Source organism: Podarcis filfolensis (genome assembly GCF_964270895.1).
Source record: "Podarcis filfolensis genome assembly, chromosome: 1".
NCBI classification, from domain to species: Eukaryota; Metazoa; Chordata; class Lepidosauria; order Squamata; family Lacertidae; genus Podarcis; species Podarcis filfolensis.
Genome location: NC_139604.1, coordinates 19,954,460 through 19,970,130, shown reverse-complemented (window position 1 = coordinate 19,970,130; position 15,671 = coordinate 19,954,460). Strand labels below are relative to the sequence as shown.

At 43.9% G+C, this 15,671-nt stretch overlaps 1 protein-coding gene across 4 annotated transcripts in view; it reads left to right on the top strand.

The window, feature by feature from the left end:
* Window positions 1-15,671, top strand: part of SLC25A12 (solute carrier family 25 member 12) — a 65,067-nt gene that overhangs the window by 23,893 nt on the left and 25,503 nt on the right. For all 4 annotated transcript variants that reach the window (XM_083629114.1, XM_083629116.1, XM_083629115.1 and 1 more), the window contains exons 6-11: window positions 3,501-3,647; window positions 3,962-4,100; window positions 5,402-5,495; window positions 7,123-7,207; window positions 12,628-12,712; window positions 14,540-14,698. In XM_083629114.1, the coding sequence (XP_083485240.1) occupies window positions 3,501-3,647; window positions 3,962-4,100; window positions 5,402-5,495; window positions 7,123-7,207; window positions 12,628-12,712; window positions 14,540-14,698 (709 nt within the window). The remainder of the gene's footprint in view (window positions 1-3,500; window positions 3,648-3,961; window positions 4,101-5,401; window positions 5,496-7,122; window positions 7,208-12,627; window positions 12,713-14,539; window positions 14,699-15,671) is intronic.

The following is a 15,671-nucleotide window of genomic DNA, read 5'->3' as shown; positions in this document are numbered from 1 at the left end:
TAACCTGATCTCGTTTTTTGACAGAATTACAAGCCTGGTAGATGAAGGGAACGCAGTGGATGTAGCCTACCTTGATTTCAGCAAGGCATTTGACAAGGTGCCCCATGATATTCTTGTAAAGAAGCTGGTAAAATGCGGTCTTGACTATGCTACCACTCAGTGGATTTGTAACTGGCTGACTGACCGAACCCAAAGGGTGCTCATCAATGGTTCCTCTTCATCCTGGAGAAGAGTGACTAGTGGGGTGCCACAGGGTTCTGTCTTGGGCCCGGTCTTATTCAACATCTTTATCAACGACTTGGATGATGGACTCAAGGGCATCCTGATCAAATTTGCAGATGACACCAAACTGGGAGGGGTGGCTAACACCCCAGAGGACAGGATCACACTTCAAAACGACCTTGACAGATTAGAGAACTGGGCCAAAACAAACAAGATGAATTTTAACAGGGAGAAATGTAAAGTATTGCACTTGGGCAAAAAAAATGAGAGGCACAAATACAAGATGGGTGACACCTGGCTTGAGAGCACTACATGTGAAAAGGATCTAGGAGTCTTGGTTGACCACAAACTTGACATGAGCCAACAGTGTGACGCGGCAGCTAAAAAAGCCAATGCAATTCTGGGCTGCATCAATAGGAGTATAGCATCTAGATCAAGGGAAGTAATAGTGCCACTGTATTCTGCTCTGGTCAGACCTCACCTGGAGTACTGTGTCCAGTTCTGGGCACCACAGTTCAAGAAGGACATTGACAAACTGGAACGTGTCCAGAGGAGGGCAACCAAAATGGTCAAAGGCCTGGAAACGATGCCTTATGAGGAACGGCTAAGGGAGCTGGGCATGTTTAGCCTGGAGAAGAGGAGGTTAAGGGGTGATATGATAGCCATGTTCAAATATATAAAAGGATGTCACATAGAGGAGGGAGAAAGGTTGTTTTCTGCTGCTCCAGAGAAGCGGACACGGAGCAATGGATCCAAACTACAAGAAAGAAGATTCCACCTAAACATTAGGAAGAACTTCCTGACAGTAAGAGCTGTTCGACAGTGGAACTTGCTGCCAAGGAGTGTGGTGGAGTCTCCTTCTTTGGAGGTCTTTAAGCAGAGGCTTGACAACCATATGTCAGGAGTGCTCTGATGGTGTTTCCTGCTTGGCAGGGGGTTGGACTCGATGGCCCTTGTGGTCTCTTCCAACTCTATGATTCTATGATTCTATGATTCTATGATTCTAAGAGATGACATGTATGATGGAAGGCCAAGTGGTGGGGTTATTCCGTGATACCTGGGGGAACAGACACCCCCACCCCTGGCGAGGTGGTCAGTTGCTTAGTTTCCTGTACTGTAATGATGGGTTCCTTCTCCTTGTGCTCAACAAATGTTTGCAAAGTAGAGATACAGCCAAGCTTTATGCTCACAAAGGATCCAATATTTTAAACCTTCATAGAAGCTAAAAGCTTTTATCTTGGCCAATAAACTATGAATGACTCTCTCCCCCCCCCCGCTCCAGATATATGTTTCTCGCAGATGAAGATTGTGGGTTGTGAAACAGCCACGGTGGAAGATGAAAGTCAAAATGCATTTGCCATTTTCCATCGCATTAAGTGGACTTTCAGCCGTTGAACTTGGGATTGCTTTCCATATTGTATCCAATTTGTGTTGGACCAAGTTGCTTTTGGAAAACAGTTTGAGACTGTTAGATCTGAAAAAAGTTATTTTAAAAATATTTTTCCATTGACTTGTAGGCTTTATTTGTCCTTTATTTCTTTGTTCGCAAAGGGATATTGCATTAAAGAGTTGGTTAGATTTGATTTGTGTGCATCATCAGGCCACCCTTTTGTGAGTAAAAAGTATGTTGTTCTCTTGTGCTGCTTTTGTTTATTCTCTTGATCTTTTGCTGCCCTTACTCTAACCTTAAAGGACTTGCTAATCAAAATGCAGTTGTGGCTACCTTCACAGTTTCTATCCCTTTAAACAAAATGTGCTGCTGTGGTTATAACAACTTGGTCCACCTCACAATATCACGATAAGAATAAAGTAGTTTTCTGACACCCTGATCCTAAATGATTTTCAGTGGTTTGCCCAACATGATATGAAAAAAGGAACATGGTGGCATCCAGATTGCTGATGTTCTTGTGAGGACTGATTTTCACAAAGTTGCTTTGCCATGTGCATATTCAGTTGGTCCAAGAACACAAGCCAGCATGAAATAAAGGGGGGGGGGAACCCCACTAAGTAATTTAGCAAACCATCTCCTAGCATTGGATACAACTCAGAAAAATATTGGGTTGTACTGCTGCTATGTTTGGATTGCTTTCTCACTCTGTAAAACAGCCCCTGGATAAAATTCTTTGCCAAACATGTTGAGTTCTAAAACTGGTGTAAATTATGAAAGTTTGTATCTCCAGGATCATTTGTTCAGCAATCCGTTGACCTCAGAGAGGGGTGTGTATGTCACAACCATAAACTTCTGCTAGATATGTGCTGTTTACTGGCTTCTGATACTTCACTAAACACTGCCACAGCCATCCTAAAAATTAGAACCTTGTATTGAACATTTAAAAAGGTAAGCTTGCAAGTCTTATCTGTGAGAGTCCAGTTTTGAGTCAATCAGTTGTATCTAATGAAGTTATCTGATTAGCACAAGGACTTCTGTCTGCTCAGTAGGACTTCCTGTCCTTGTACGCCCCCTGAGCTCCTCTATCTGTTCTGGGGGTTCCACCAGCCCTCCAGTGCAGAACTGGAGGGATACAAGAAATGTAGAGAGAGTCCTGTTGCTCAGGCGGATATCCTTGAGCTATCAGTTGACTCCGTTGGAGACAATCCAGTTGGTATTAATTGTTATCATTCATTGGTTGTATGCCTTGTATCTTATTTCCACCTGATGAAGACTATTACGAAACATTAGTATCATTCCGGAGACACTGTCCTTTTGAGGCTTTTGAGATGTCTTCCATTGAAACTTTTGAGAGACTATTGAGAGACTTTACTTTAGAAACTTTTGAGACGTCTTCTGTTAAAACTTTGGAAAGACTATTGTGAGACTGTCCTTAGGCATCTGTTTTGGAACACACGGCTTGATGGTCCTCGCTACCTCTTTGTTATATTGTACATATGAACTTTGATTGGCTTATTCCTATAATTTAAATGATATCATTATTCTATTATATATTCTCTACTAACTATTAGCCTACGTGTTGTGTTTGTATTCTTGTGATTGGATGTGTTGTGATTGTTGTGATTGGATATCCAAGGTAATGGATAGCCTTGTGTGCCATACGCAGTGATGGTCATGTCAGTATGGATTGATAACTCACTATGGACTGGGCTGTCTTAAGGCTACTTGCAGCGACAGCTTTTCCAAAAGTGCGGGACAGAGCACTGATCTGTAATGACTTCTGCTGGTCTTTATTTCATCCAGGGTCAATGTGTAGATTCTGGCCATCAGTATGATGGGTATTTAGAACAAAGCTCTCAGTATCTCATTTCTTATCATATTATTTCAGGAGCTGCAGTCAGAACATGCCCGGCAAGCGTTTGCACTGAAAGACAAGAACAAAACAGGCACGATTACCGGCCTGGATTTTGGCAGCATCATGGCTACAATTCGTCCACACATGCTCACTCCTTTTGTGGAGGAGAACTTGGTTTCAGTAAGTATCAGGAAGCAAGGGACACAGGGAATGAGGACTGAGATTCAGGTTCTCAAAAACTGCAGATTTGGGATCATCCGTTGCCCAGGCAAGATTTTGTGACCTCCATAAGGATTTTCTTGGTGGGGCTTACTAGAAAGAAGGCAATAACATAAATGAGCAGGTAGAAGAAATAAGAAATCTGCCAGCAATTGGTGGAGATCTAGCTATAGCTAGTGAAATCTTCTTCTCTTACTCTCCCCCTGCAGTCCCCTGTGTGCAGGTTTTCCAGGAACTGAAACATACAAATATATATATATATTTTTCCCACCCAGGCTGCAGGTGGATCCATTTCTCACCAAGTCAGCTTCTCGTATTTCAACGCTTTCAATGCCTTGCTGAACAACATGGAGCTTGTTCGAAAGATATACAGCCTCATTGCAGGTGCTAGAAAAGATGTCGAGGTTACAAAAGGTAAAGCATTGTATGCCATAAACTCTTGAGATTACTGAAGCTGGAGCAATATTTGGCCCCTGTTACTCATTGATAGAGCATCTAGGTTTGCCTGCTGAAGTTCTGTATTCAGTCCACAGTTAGGAGGACCAGGTAGTTGGCGATGGGAAACACCTCCACCTGAGACCTGGGGGAGTCCTGGCCAGTCAGTCTGACCGGATGTAAAGCAACTGATCAAGTATCTATGACACATATCACCTAGGTGAGCAAGCTTCCCCATGCATGGAGCCCATGTAATATCCCTCATCCCTTGAAATGAATGGGCTGAAGAGCTCCATTACTACATCAGAACTTCAGCAGCTGCAAAAGATAGTTGACTTAAGGCAGGCATAGGTAAACTCGGCCCTCCAGATGTTTTGGGACTACAACTCCCATGATCCCTAGCTAACAGGACCAGTGGTCAGGGATGATGGGAATTGTAGTCCCAAAACATCTGGAGAGCCGAGTTTGCCTATACCTGACTTAAGGCAACAGTCCATGCTCTGTCAAGGTCAATTGTTCATTTGCAAACTTATACCCTGCCTCTTAACTACGAGAGCCCCCAAGGCAGCAGCTTACACTACAAAATATGCATTAAATTAAATGATAATAATACATAGAATTTTAGAGCTAAAAACTAGTGTCACAGTAAACTATTTTGGGGTTGTGAGAGTTCAAAGGGGGGGAAGAAAGGATGGAAGGTACCAGTGTTAGAAATAAAGAAAGGATGTTCATGTATGTAATTACAGCAGCGAGAATTATTGTGGCAAGGAATTGGAAAAGTGAAATACTACCAACAATAACAGATTGGCAAATACTCATGATAGCATGATCTGTAAAAGGTCCACATAGGCTGCCTGCTTTTTCTGTATTCTAGTAACTGGAAATATAATTAGATAAGGACTCCTCTTGGACATGTAGCCCCTTAAACTTAATTTGAGTTGGTATTCAGTTCTTTCTTTTTCAATGGCTGGGTCTGGTCTTGGATATTTTAGAGCAGAGCTCTAGAAGAGAGTGCCTCTGACCATATGCAGTGTACTTTTCTCTCCCTACTGAAGAGCTGCAGTCCACCTGTGATTAGGAGAAGTATGTCCAGGGCAAAATTATGCGATTGGATCTCAAAAATCTAACAAATTTTAGAGCAAACTGTGTTCATTTCACATTGGTCTTTGGACCTTGCTCCCTTAACGTTAAGCCAAACTGTAGATTGTGTATTTAAAAGTTCCAATAAATTATGCATAATTAGTTTGTGTTTTTTGTTTTAACCCGTTGCTTTAAAACAGAGGAGTTCTCTCAGTCTGCAATCAAATTTGGACAAGTTACACCTTTGGAGATCGATATCCTTTTTCAGCTCTCCGATTTGTATAATGCCTCAGGGTAATCTTAACTTTTTTGTAATATTAATGTTTCTAGAGTGTTGTCATTAGATGGAGGTTGTTGTTGTGTGTGGGTTTTTTTAATTGTCAACTGTGGGATTGAAATTCTGTGCACACGGTGTGGTCTTGAGATGCTGTGTGTGTGCCACTCAGCATATATGCAGTGTGACATGGGGTTAGGGCAACATATGCCCATATCTGTGCACTCATACACCTGGTTACCGCAGTTCCCTCCCTTGCTTTTGAGGGTAAAAGTTTCCAGTGTATGTTCAGTCCATAGCTGTCAACCTTCCCTTTTTTGTCGGGAAATTCCCTTATTCCAGCGCCGTTTCCCACTGCTTCCCGCTGCTATCACAGATTGTTAGATATCCTGTAGACTGTCCCCGGGACAGGTGAGGCTGCTGATCCCTTATTTTTGAGGCTGCTGATCCCTTATTTTCAAATCTGAAAGTTGACAGCTATGGTTCAGTCTTTTATTACTTTATGCACATGGAGGACTGCACATGGGTTCAGGTTCCTACTCAGCCATCATGAAGCTCACTGGGTAACACTGGGTCAGTCTTACTCATCTCACACGGTTGTTGTGAGGATAAAATGAAGGGCGGAACCAAGGGTGCTGCCATGAGCTCCTTGGAAGAAAGTCTGGATATAAATGCAGCCAAATCAAATGAAATATGCTTTGTGGATGTGTAATTTCAGATTGCAAGCGGGAGATTACATTTTTGAGGGCAGTGGTACCTTGGTTCTCGAACTTAATCCGTTCCGGGAGTCCGTTCGACTCCCGAAACCGTTCGAAAACCAAGGCACAGCTTCTGATTGGCTGCAGGAGCTTCCTGCACTCAAGCAGAAGCTGCGCCGGATGTTTGGCTTCCAAAAATGTTCACAAACTGGAACACTTACTTCCAGTTTTGTGGCGTTCAGGAGCTGATTTGTTCGGCAACTAAGCAGTTCAGGAACCAAGCTTCCACTGCAGTACCTCTTTGCAAATATAAAAACTGGTATATTGCAGAGAACATTGATTGTAGAATCTTTCCCTGTGATGTGCTAGTTTTCTGTGTACAGGGATGAGTATTTGATGGGAGAGTTTGGACAATAATAGCTCAGGTTAATAAATCAAGATATGAACGAGCCTTTTGCTCATGCAAGGAGACTCTTTGCATGAACTTAAATGATGATGATGATGATGATGATGGTTTTGTATACCCCACCCATCTGTTTGGGTTCCCCCAGCCACTCTAGGCGGCTTCCATACAATAGTCCTTCAGATATTAAAAGCTTCCCTAAAGAGGGCTGCCTTCAGATATCTCCTAAAAGTCTGGTAGTTGTTTTTTCCTTTGACATCTGGTGGGAGGGTGTTCCACAGGGTGGGCGCCACTACCGAGAAGGCCCTCTGCCTGGTTCCCTGTAACTTAAACCAGGAAGCCTCAAACAACCATAGTTTCTTGTTTCATCAGAACTGGAGAAACTATGTTTTTGGAATAAGCCAGGGCATTAAGTCAACTTCAAACCATGATTTAATATCCTGGCAGGGTCCAAAGCTCTACAGGGTGAGTCTGAAATGTGCCTGATGGGTTTGGGCTTGATGCTACGTTTAACAGGGATTTCTTTTCCCTGGTCTTGAATTGCAGACGCTTGACGCTGGCAGACATTGAGAGAATAGCTCCCTTGGCTGAAGGAGCGTTGCCTTACAACTTGGCAGAACTTCAGAGGCAGGTAGGTACCTTCAAGAAAATATGGAATCCAGCCAATCCCAGTAAACGTGTAGCAGTTATGGCTTTAAGCTAGGGCTTTTGAGATTATAATTTTGAAATCTTTCCCATGACATCCATATTTATATTTGCTCAGTCCATGGACACATGAGCGCACTGCAGTTTTGGGGAAAGTTTTCCACCCTTCTGAAAATGGCCCTTGTCAAACCATCAAAATGATTTTTTAAAAACTGTTCCGTGAAATAGAAGGTGCTTGGCCTGAGAGGTGGTGATATAAGCAGGACTCCCTTTGGTCTGTGTGTGTCCCATCCTTTTCAGCAGTTCTTGCAACACCTCTTCCACAAAACATTTGTTTTGTTTTTTTAAAAATTGGGCTGAAAAAAGGCAGTTTGAAGGAAACAGACACAACCTTCTTGTGATGTGGGGACCTCTAAGCTGCAGCACAGCATTCCCAAAGCAGTTGCTCATTATCATAACAAAATAGCTGGCTGTTGCTCTGGCCTTTCAGAATATTGTTGCCTTCAGACGCTTACATTTGTGTTTAAGGTTTGTGAAACTATGTTAAAAATGAATACTTTGTTGAAAAAGAAAGAAATACACCCAAAACAAATCCTTTTAAAAAGTACAAATCTGGATGCTTGCACAAGCTGCCATGTATTGAATTGTTTCTGTAGGAAAAGCACAGTCTAGTCAGATTATTTTATGAGGCCTTGTATGTGGATTTCGCTGTTTGCAAATCACTGCATTATCTGGATTGTTTTGTGTTAAAGCTCATTTTCGAAATTAACTTGTCTCTGATATTTCGGCATATTTCCTTCTCTTGCCTGATAATGCCACTTTGTCTTTGTTGATTTTTTATTTTTTATTTTACAATCACCACATGAAAGATTTCTTGGACTAATTATCCCTCGTGGAGATTGACCAGGACCGTTTGGCTAGACTAATTTATTGAATTTTGCTTATGTGGTTTGATTGTTTTTAGCCCTTGTCTCCATAGCAACAGGATTTTTATTTTTTATTTTTTTTAATTAACTCAAACTTTGGGCTGCTGGAAAAACGCTGCTTTAAAGTAGCCCTGCTTAAAATGAATGGAAATTCTCTGGAAAAGAAGGGGTTGCATATTTTGCAGCCTTAATGAATTGTCACCTGCTAAGCGGTACAGGCCTTCCAGGAATCTTTTGTGTTTTGGGAACAATCAAAGATTTAACATTACTTGGGCCGGACTCAGTCTTTGGATGATCAAATTGTATCAGCTAAAAAAAGACTTCTACAGACTACATTTCGGTTTGAACCTCAGTGAAGGTTCAAGGAAAGAAGCATCCTTGGTAGAATTAAGCATTGTCCTCCTCCTCCTCCTCCCTTCTCTCTGCACTTCTCCATCCTTCTTTTCGTAACAGAAGTGGTGTCACTGTCCTTCTCCTTCCCCCACTCTTACTCCTCTTCTTGCTGCCACATTAGCGGTGGCAAATTCTAACGAAGAGCCCCCAGCACCGTGGGTAGATGTGATGGTTAGAATGGTGTATTGAACGTAATTTGTTTTGTAAAGCTTTAAAGGTAAAAGGGAAAGGGACCCCCTGAACGTTAGGTCCAGTCGCAGCCGACTCTGGGGTTGCGGCGCTCATCTCGCTTTGTTGGCCAAGGGAGCCGGCGTACAGCTTCCGGGTCAAGTGGCCAGCATGACAAAGCCGCTTCTGGCAAACCAGAGCAGCGCACGGAAACGCCGTTTACCTTCCCGCCAGAGTGGTACCTATTTATCTACTTGCACTTTGACGTTCTTTTAAACTGCTAGGTTGGCAGGAGCAGGGACCGAGCAACGGGAGCTCGCCCCGTCGTTGGGATTCGAACTGCCAGCCTTCTGATCGGCAAGTCCTAGGCTCTGTGGTTTAACCCACAGCGCCCCCCGCCTCCCTTTGTAAAGCTTTACAAAGTTCTAAAAGTCTTTCCAGCCACTGTGGCCATGCCACTGGCCCTCTCCTTTAAAAAAAACAACAAAAAACTTATTTATACTTGTTATGCCTACTCGCATGGTTGCTCGAGAGCGAACAGGAAAGATCCTCACTGGTCTTTTCAAAGGCTTTATTATCGGTGCAAAAACACTTACAGTGCAGAACGTCTCAATTCCATGTCTTGCTCAGTCACTAGCAGAATCTGAGAGTGGGCGGTCTCTTGACCCCCATCCGACGCCTCCCCTCTCTGCGCGTAAACCTACTGCGCAGGGAGGGCGTGGGTAAAGGGGGACTTGCCTCCCCCCCGCTTTGCTCATGCACGGTGTCTTGGCTCTCTCTTGCATCCTCTGAGCCCTGCATCTCTTCCCCACTAGAGGCGGGGCTTCCCTCCTCCGCGGAGGAAGTGCTGCTTCTCACAATCTTTGGAAGCTCCCTGTAACCCTCTCGCCTCTGAGCTGATGGCAGTTCCCTGACAATACTTTTCAGATATATACATTTCCTTAATTTTACAGTCCTTTTTGACATTTTAAAACTAGACTTCCTTCCCCCTCTTTCTGCAGTTCTTTAAATTTATTTTTAATATCTTCTGCATATCCAAATTAACTTAACTTACTCGTTTATTTATCTTCTTTAAATATATGCTCTTATGTAGCTGCAGGTTATTACAGTGCTACCTTGGTTCTCGAACTTAATCCATTCCAGAAGTCCGTTCGACTCCCGGAACAGTTCAAAAACCAAGGCGCGGCTTCCAATTGGCTGCAGGAGCTTCCGGCACTTAAGCGGAAGCCGCATTGGACGTTCGGCTTCCGGAAAATGTTCGCAAACCGGAACACTTATTTCTGGGTTCGAGAACCAAGGTACCACCGTACAATAATCTTGCCATTGTTTTTATCTGTTTAAAATTTGTCAGTATTCAATAAACCATTTCCCTTCTTTTATAAAAAGTTTGTTATCTTGCTTTCTTACTCTTCCGGTAAGTTTCACCATTTCTGCATATTCCATAAGTTTTTTATATCCAGTCTTCCTTCGCTGGGACTTCTTCTTCTTTCCAATTTGGGGCAAGTGACATTCTTGCCGCTGTAGTCTCGTACGTGAATAAATTTCTGTACAATTTAGGTAGTTCTATCCCTATAATTCCCAATCCGCTGACCTTTTTCCCGGCCACCTCTCCCAGAGTGCCTTTCTTAGAAGTGAGATGACAGTGGAGAGCCTCATCCAGTGTGAGTGTAGTGGAGAGCCAGTGTGGTGTAGTGATTAAGAGCGGTAGACTCGTAATCTGGTGAACCGGGTTCGCGTCTCCGCTCCTCCACATGCAGCTGCTGGGTGACCTTGGGCCAGTCACACTTCTCTGAAGTCTCTCAGCCCCACTCACCTCACAGAGTGTTTGTTGTGGGGGAGGAAGGGAAAGGAGAATGTTAGCCGCTTTGAGACTCCTTCGGGTAGTGATAAACCGGGATATCAAATCCAAACTCCTCTTCTTCTTCTTCTTCTTCTTCTTCTTCTTCTTCATCCGGTGGCCAGTAAGGAGGCGAGGCAGCACTGGTTCACTCTCTCCCCCAGTCTCATTCCAGGCAGGGCTGGTGATGTTCCCAGCCTGAAACACGAGATATACACTGCCAGTCACAGTAAGCAAATACTGAGCTAGATGGATGAGTGGTCTGACTCTGTATAAGGTCCTATGTTCCTAAGGGGAGAAGGAGGCAATGTCTAGTGTTGGGACCTCTTTGCCCTGCATTGCCATGTCAGCACAGCAGTGCATGAGAACAGGTCATTAGACTAATGAAGAGGGCGATCTGTGCAAGGGGAATTTGGCTGCAGAGAGCAATCTTAGATAATGGAAGTCGTAACTTTTAAAAATATTTTTATTAACATACCCTTTCCGCCTAGTTGGCAAAGATAAAAGAAGGGGACGCTGCCAGTCTTTCAATCATACTTGTGGCTGATATTCTCACGGAAAGATTTTCTTTTGTCTAGCTGCTAAATATCTGTGTACAGTGGCTTCACGGAGTGATGCCAGTGACAGTAATTTTCTATTTATAAATATTCATGCTCTGAAAGCCATAGCATTAATTATACTAATTTGCATATCCTATGTGAATCCAGGCGCGTGGCGGGGTATAGTAAGTGCCTTCATAAATAGGCTTAAAGTTATATTTTCATTAGAAGGGAGGAGAAGACAGGCTCAGGGTGACATATGCTTAGGACTCACCTCAGTCCACAGTTTTGCTAGGATTTCATGAGGATTGCAAGGAAATGAAGAAACACAGTCTGAGTTCACACGTAATGGTAAACTATGGTTTAGCAATATGAGGACGGTTGGCAGTGAGCCAGGAACTCCCTCCTAATCCTCCTTTGGCCTGGTAGGGAGGAAGAACTTAGAGGCATTCAATTCCCTTTTCATCTAATTTCGGCTTGTTGTCACGTCTGAACCTGAATGATGGTTAATCTTTCCACCAACCATAGATTAACCACAGTTTAGTGTTTAGTAAGAGGGACATGGGTGGTGCTGTGGGTTAAACCACAGAGCCTAGGACTTGCTGATCAGAAGGTCAGCGGTTCGAATCCCCGCGACGGGGTGAGCACCCGTTGCTCGGTCCCAGCTCCTGCCAACCTAGCAGTTCGAAAGCACGTCAAAGTGCAAGTAGATAAATAGGTACCACTCCGGCGGGAAGGTAAATGGCGTTTCTGTGTGCTGCTCTGGTTCACCAGAAGCGGCTTAGTCATGCTGGCCACATGACCCAGAAGCTGTACGCCGGCTCCCTCAGCCAATAAAGCGAGATGAGCGCCACAACCCCAGAGTCGACCACAACTGGACCTAATGGTCAGGGGTCCCTTTACCTTTACTAGTGTTTGGGCAAAATGCTAAACAGTGGTTTTTCTAAAACAGAAGCTTCTGGTCTAAAGACTGTTTCAGAGGCGGAGGGGAGCAAACTTGAGTTTTGCTACAACTCAAGCATGGTTTAGTAGCTGGTGAAGCATAAATGAAAAACAGTCCATGGAGTATAGGAAGAACTTCAGCTGGAAATGCTTCAGCAGGCCTGCAGCTTTTAATTTATCCGTATTTGATTTAACCATAAAACCCAATAGTGCCTTGGTTCCCGCGTTCCATGACCACAGACTTTAAATCGCGTTGCATGCAAAAGGGCATTTGAGTGCTGAGCATTACCTAGCAGTATATCTTGTAAACGTGGGAACGAGAGAAAGTCATTGTTGCCCGTGTGCATCTTCACAAATTAGTTTTTCAGTTACGCTGTCTCTGGGATGTGAGAGAGAGAGAAGTTCAATCCTTAGAAGTAAACCCCGGTTAATGTGTTTAAGAGAGCTGCCTGATAATTTTTATTCTTACTTAAAGCTCAGTGAACAGTTGCTTTCAGTTCTCATAACAGGGTTTTGGGTTTTTTTGCCCAATTTCATGTCTTATTCTCTGTTCCTCCCTCCCTCCCCCCCCCCTCCACCGACCCCCGTTCTTCACTCACAGCAATCTTACGGTGATCTGGGCAGACCTGTCTGGCTCCAGGCAGCTGAGTCGGCTTACAGGTTCACTCTGGGCTCAATTGCTGGAGGTGAGTGACATGTCTCTGTGTGCTGTTTTCAAGCTGGGATTGCTGTAATATTATCTAGCCGGGCTGGTTGCAGATCAGCTAAGTTGGAGTTCATTGTCCCTCCCACCCCCAGGGTAGGAATGGTGGAGCTCTGAAGAGAGCTCTTTATTGTTACAAACCCCAGAAAAAACCCCAAGCCTATGATCAGAAGTCCTGACAGAACATGACCTTGGCACTACAGGCTCCAGACAGTCTTTGGAGCAAAACTTGCAGAACGACAGACTTCTCAAATATAGCCTCGGACTCCCCTCTTAATTATAGTTGATGGGATTGATACCAAACTCAGAAAGGGAAACGAAGGCCGGGGACAAATACAGTGTCTTTAATAAAGAGGCTGAAGACATCACATTGTTCCTGCTCCCTTGTTTCACTTTTGGTATATAATTTGGTTGAGACTTACCGTATTTTTTCATGTATAAGACTAGGTTTTTTTGTTTTTTTTTAACCAAAAAATTAGGTTTAAAATTGGGGCTCGTCTTATACACGGGTAGTGCTGAGGGGGTGTTTTCTTAATTTGGAGTCCCCCAAAATGGAGTCTTATAGCGACTTATACACGGAAAAATACGGTATATATAGACATTAGTCATCTTTGAACTACTGATTTATGATAATATTACAAAACAATATTATGAAACGGGGCATAGCAAGAGGCCATGAAACACACCTATGTGTGCTCCAGGTGCTCCAGCTGATAGTCGTATTCTGTTTACTGTAGATTTTCATACCCACCTGAGCAGTTGCCATTTTAAGCTGAATTGTACTCCTTCCGCTGCAGAGAACAGCAACTGTTTGGGACTAGGGTGAAAGGGGAATGCAGGATGCTGCGATGAAGCGTATCTCCAGCTTAATGAGCCTCTGTAACGAGAAGATTTTTGTTGTTGTTTGGAAGGCCTGCATCCATCAGTCTCCTAATCGTTTGAGACACCCTGACAGCTAGGCCCCATTTTTCCATATTGGCTTCTCTTCAGCAAGGAAAAGCAGGGCTTCCCTCTGCCCAGAGAACTTTCCTGCAAAATGCAAACATTTCCAGAGAATTATCTCCCCATCCCCAGGGCTGTTCAGCAGTGAGGTTGGAAGGAATGCTTTGCGATCTGAGCTTCATTTTTAGGTAAAGGCTTGAGTGGTTAAGCCGGTTTTTCCGCATCAGAATTCAGCCCTGGAAAATGTGAAGTATGAATGGAGAACATATGCAGATTACTAGGCAATCCTAATTACCCCACGCTCCCACCCAGGACTGTGGGTAAGAGTTCCATGGGCATAAGCAGAGTGTCCTTCACAGGGGTGCCAACTTGAATAAAATATGGAGGGGAGCAGGCAAGCCCTGTCCCGCATAATCACATGACGCGGTGCACATACACCATTTGAATGGCAATGCCCATCAATTTGGGGCAGGTGCCCCCTCAAATATTTTATTGGGGGGGCACAGACGCCTTTGCCCTTAGGAGTTGGCTTCTATGGTCCTTCATATTTTTCCTGTCCTAAGTGCTACATTTCACTCTGTTCTCCTTTATGTCTCTGGGCTCTTGTAACACCATTCATATATCTCATAATTATTTATTAATTTATTTAGAAGATTTATAAACCGCTTGCTTAAAAAAACAAAACACCTCTCCAAGCAGTGTACAAATAAAATTAGAGAGTGAACACAGCTAAAATCCACACTCCAGATAAAAGCAATCAAAACAAACCTAAAAACAAGAGCAGAAGCACTTATTCCACGCTAGCATGTTTTGTTTGGGCACAGTGAGAAACTGGAATATAAAACTTTTGTTGTCTTTTGGTTTGCAGCCGTAGGAGCTACCGCCGTCTACCCTATTGATCTGGTGAAGACGCGCATGCAGAACCAGCGCACAACTGGCTCCGTGGTGGGAGAGCTGATGTACAAAAACAGCTTTGATTGTTTCAAGAAAGTTCTGCGTTACGAAGGCGCTTTTGGCCTTTACAGAGGTGAGCAGATGAAACGCGTCAGTCCAATACACCTGCGGTTGACTTTTCAATGGCTTTTGTGCAGGCGCCTAAACAGCGCAAGGAAACCCTTGAGGGATAGGGAGCTGTGTTTGTGTGTGTTGGGTACTTCTTGGCTTATAAAACCGCAAAACTCTCAAACTGTGTACCTTGAAGGTGCTGTATAGATTAATATCTGTTAGGTGCTTTTCTGTGCTTTCGTGTGCACACACATCTTAAGTTACTTATTTTATTTATTACATACATTTATATGCCGCCTTCTCCTGCAAGAAGCTCAACGTGGTGTGTGTGTTGTTCCCCTCCTCTCCATTCTCTCCTCACAATAACCCTGTGAGGTCAGTTAAGATAAGAGGCAATGACTGGCCCAAGGTTGCCCGACAAATCTTATTTCCTAGGACTTCGACATCCTGGAACCAAACTCCAGAACCAAGTCTTACCTACAGTCTGAGCCTCCACGATGGTTCATTGCAGAATCTGTTACTCTGTTCATACTTTAAAGCTCAGGCAGAAAAATTACACGGGTTTGACATTCAGCAAAGTGACTCTGTGCCTATGCAGTCAGGACAGAAGACGGTCCTGATTCCTTTTCCTCTGCACAGATGATAGCGCCGCATGTGTATTTCGCCATGCAGTTTTTGTGCATGTAAAGGGTGAATCTGCTCTAAGACTGCATGAAGTACAGTGTGTGTGTCTATGTGTGCCTGTGTAAGTCAAGAGGACGAGAATGCGTAAGAAGAGCCCTGTGTTGGATCGGATCACAGGTCCATCTCGTCCTGGGTTTCCTAAACTTGGGTCTCCGGCTGTTTTTGGATTACAGTTCCCATCATCCCTGATCACTGGCCCTGCTAGCTAGGGAAGATGGGAGTTATAGTCCAAAAACAACTGGGAGACCCACGTTTGGGAAGGTAAAAGGGAGGGAAACCCTGATCCAGTCCCCTGTCCTTGTTTTCTGCAG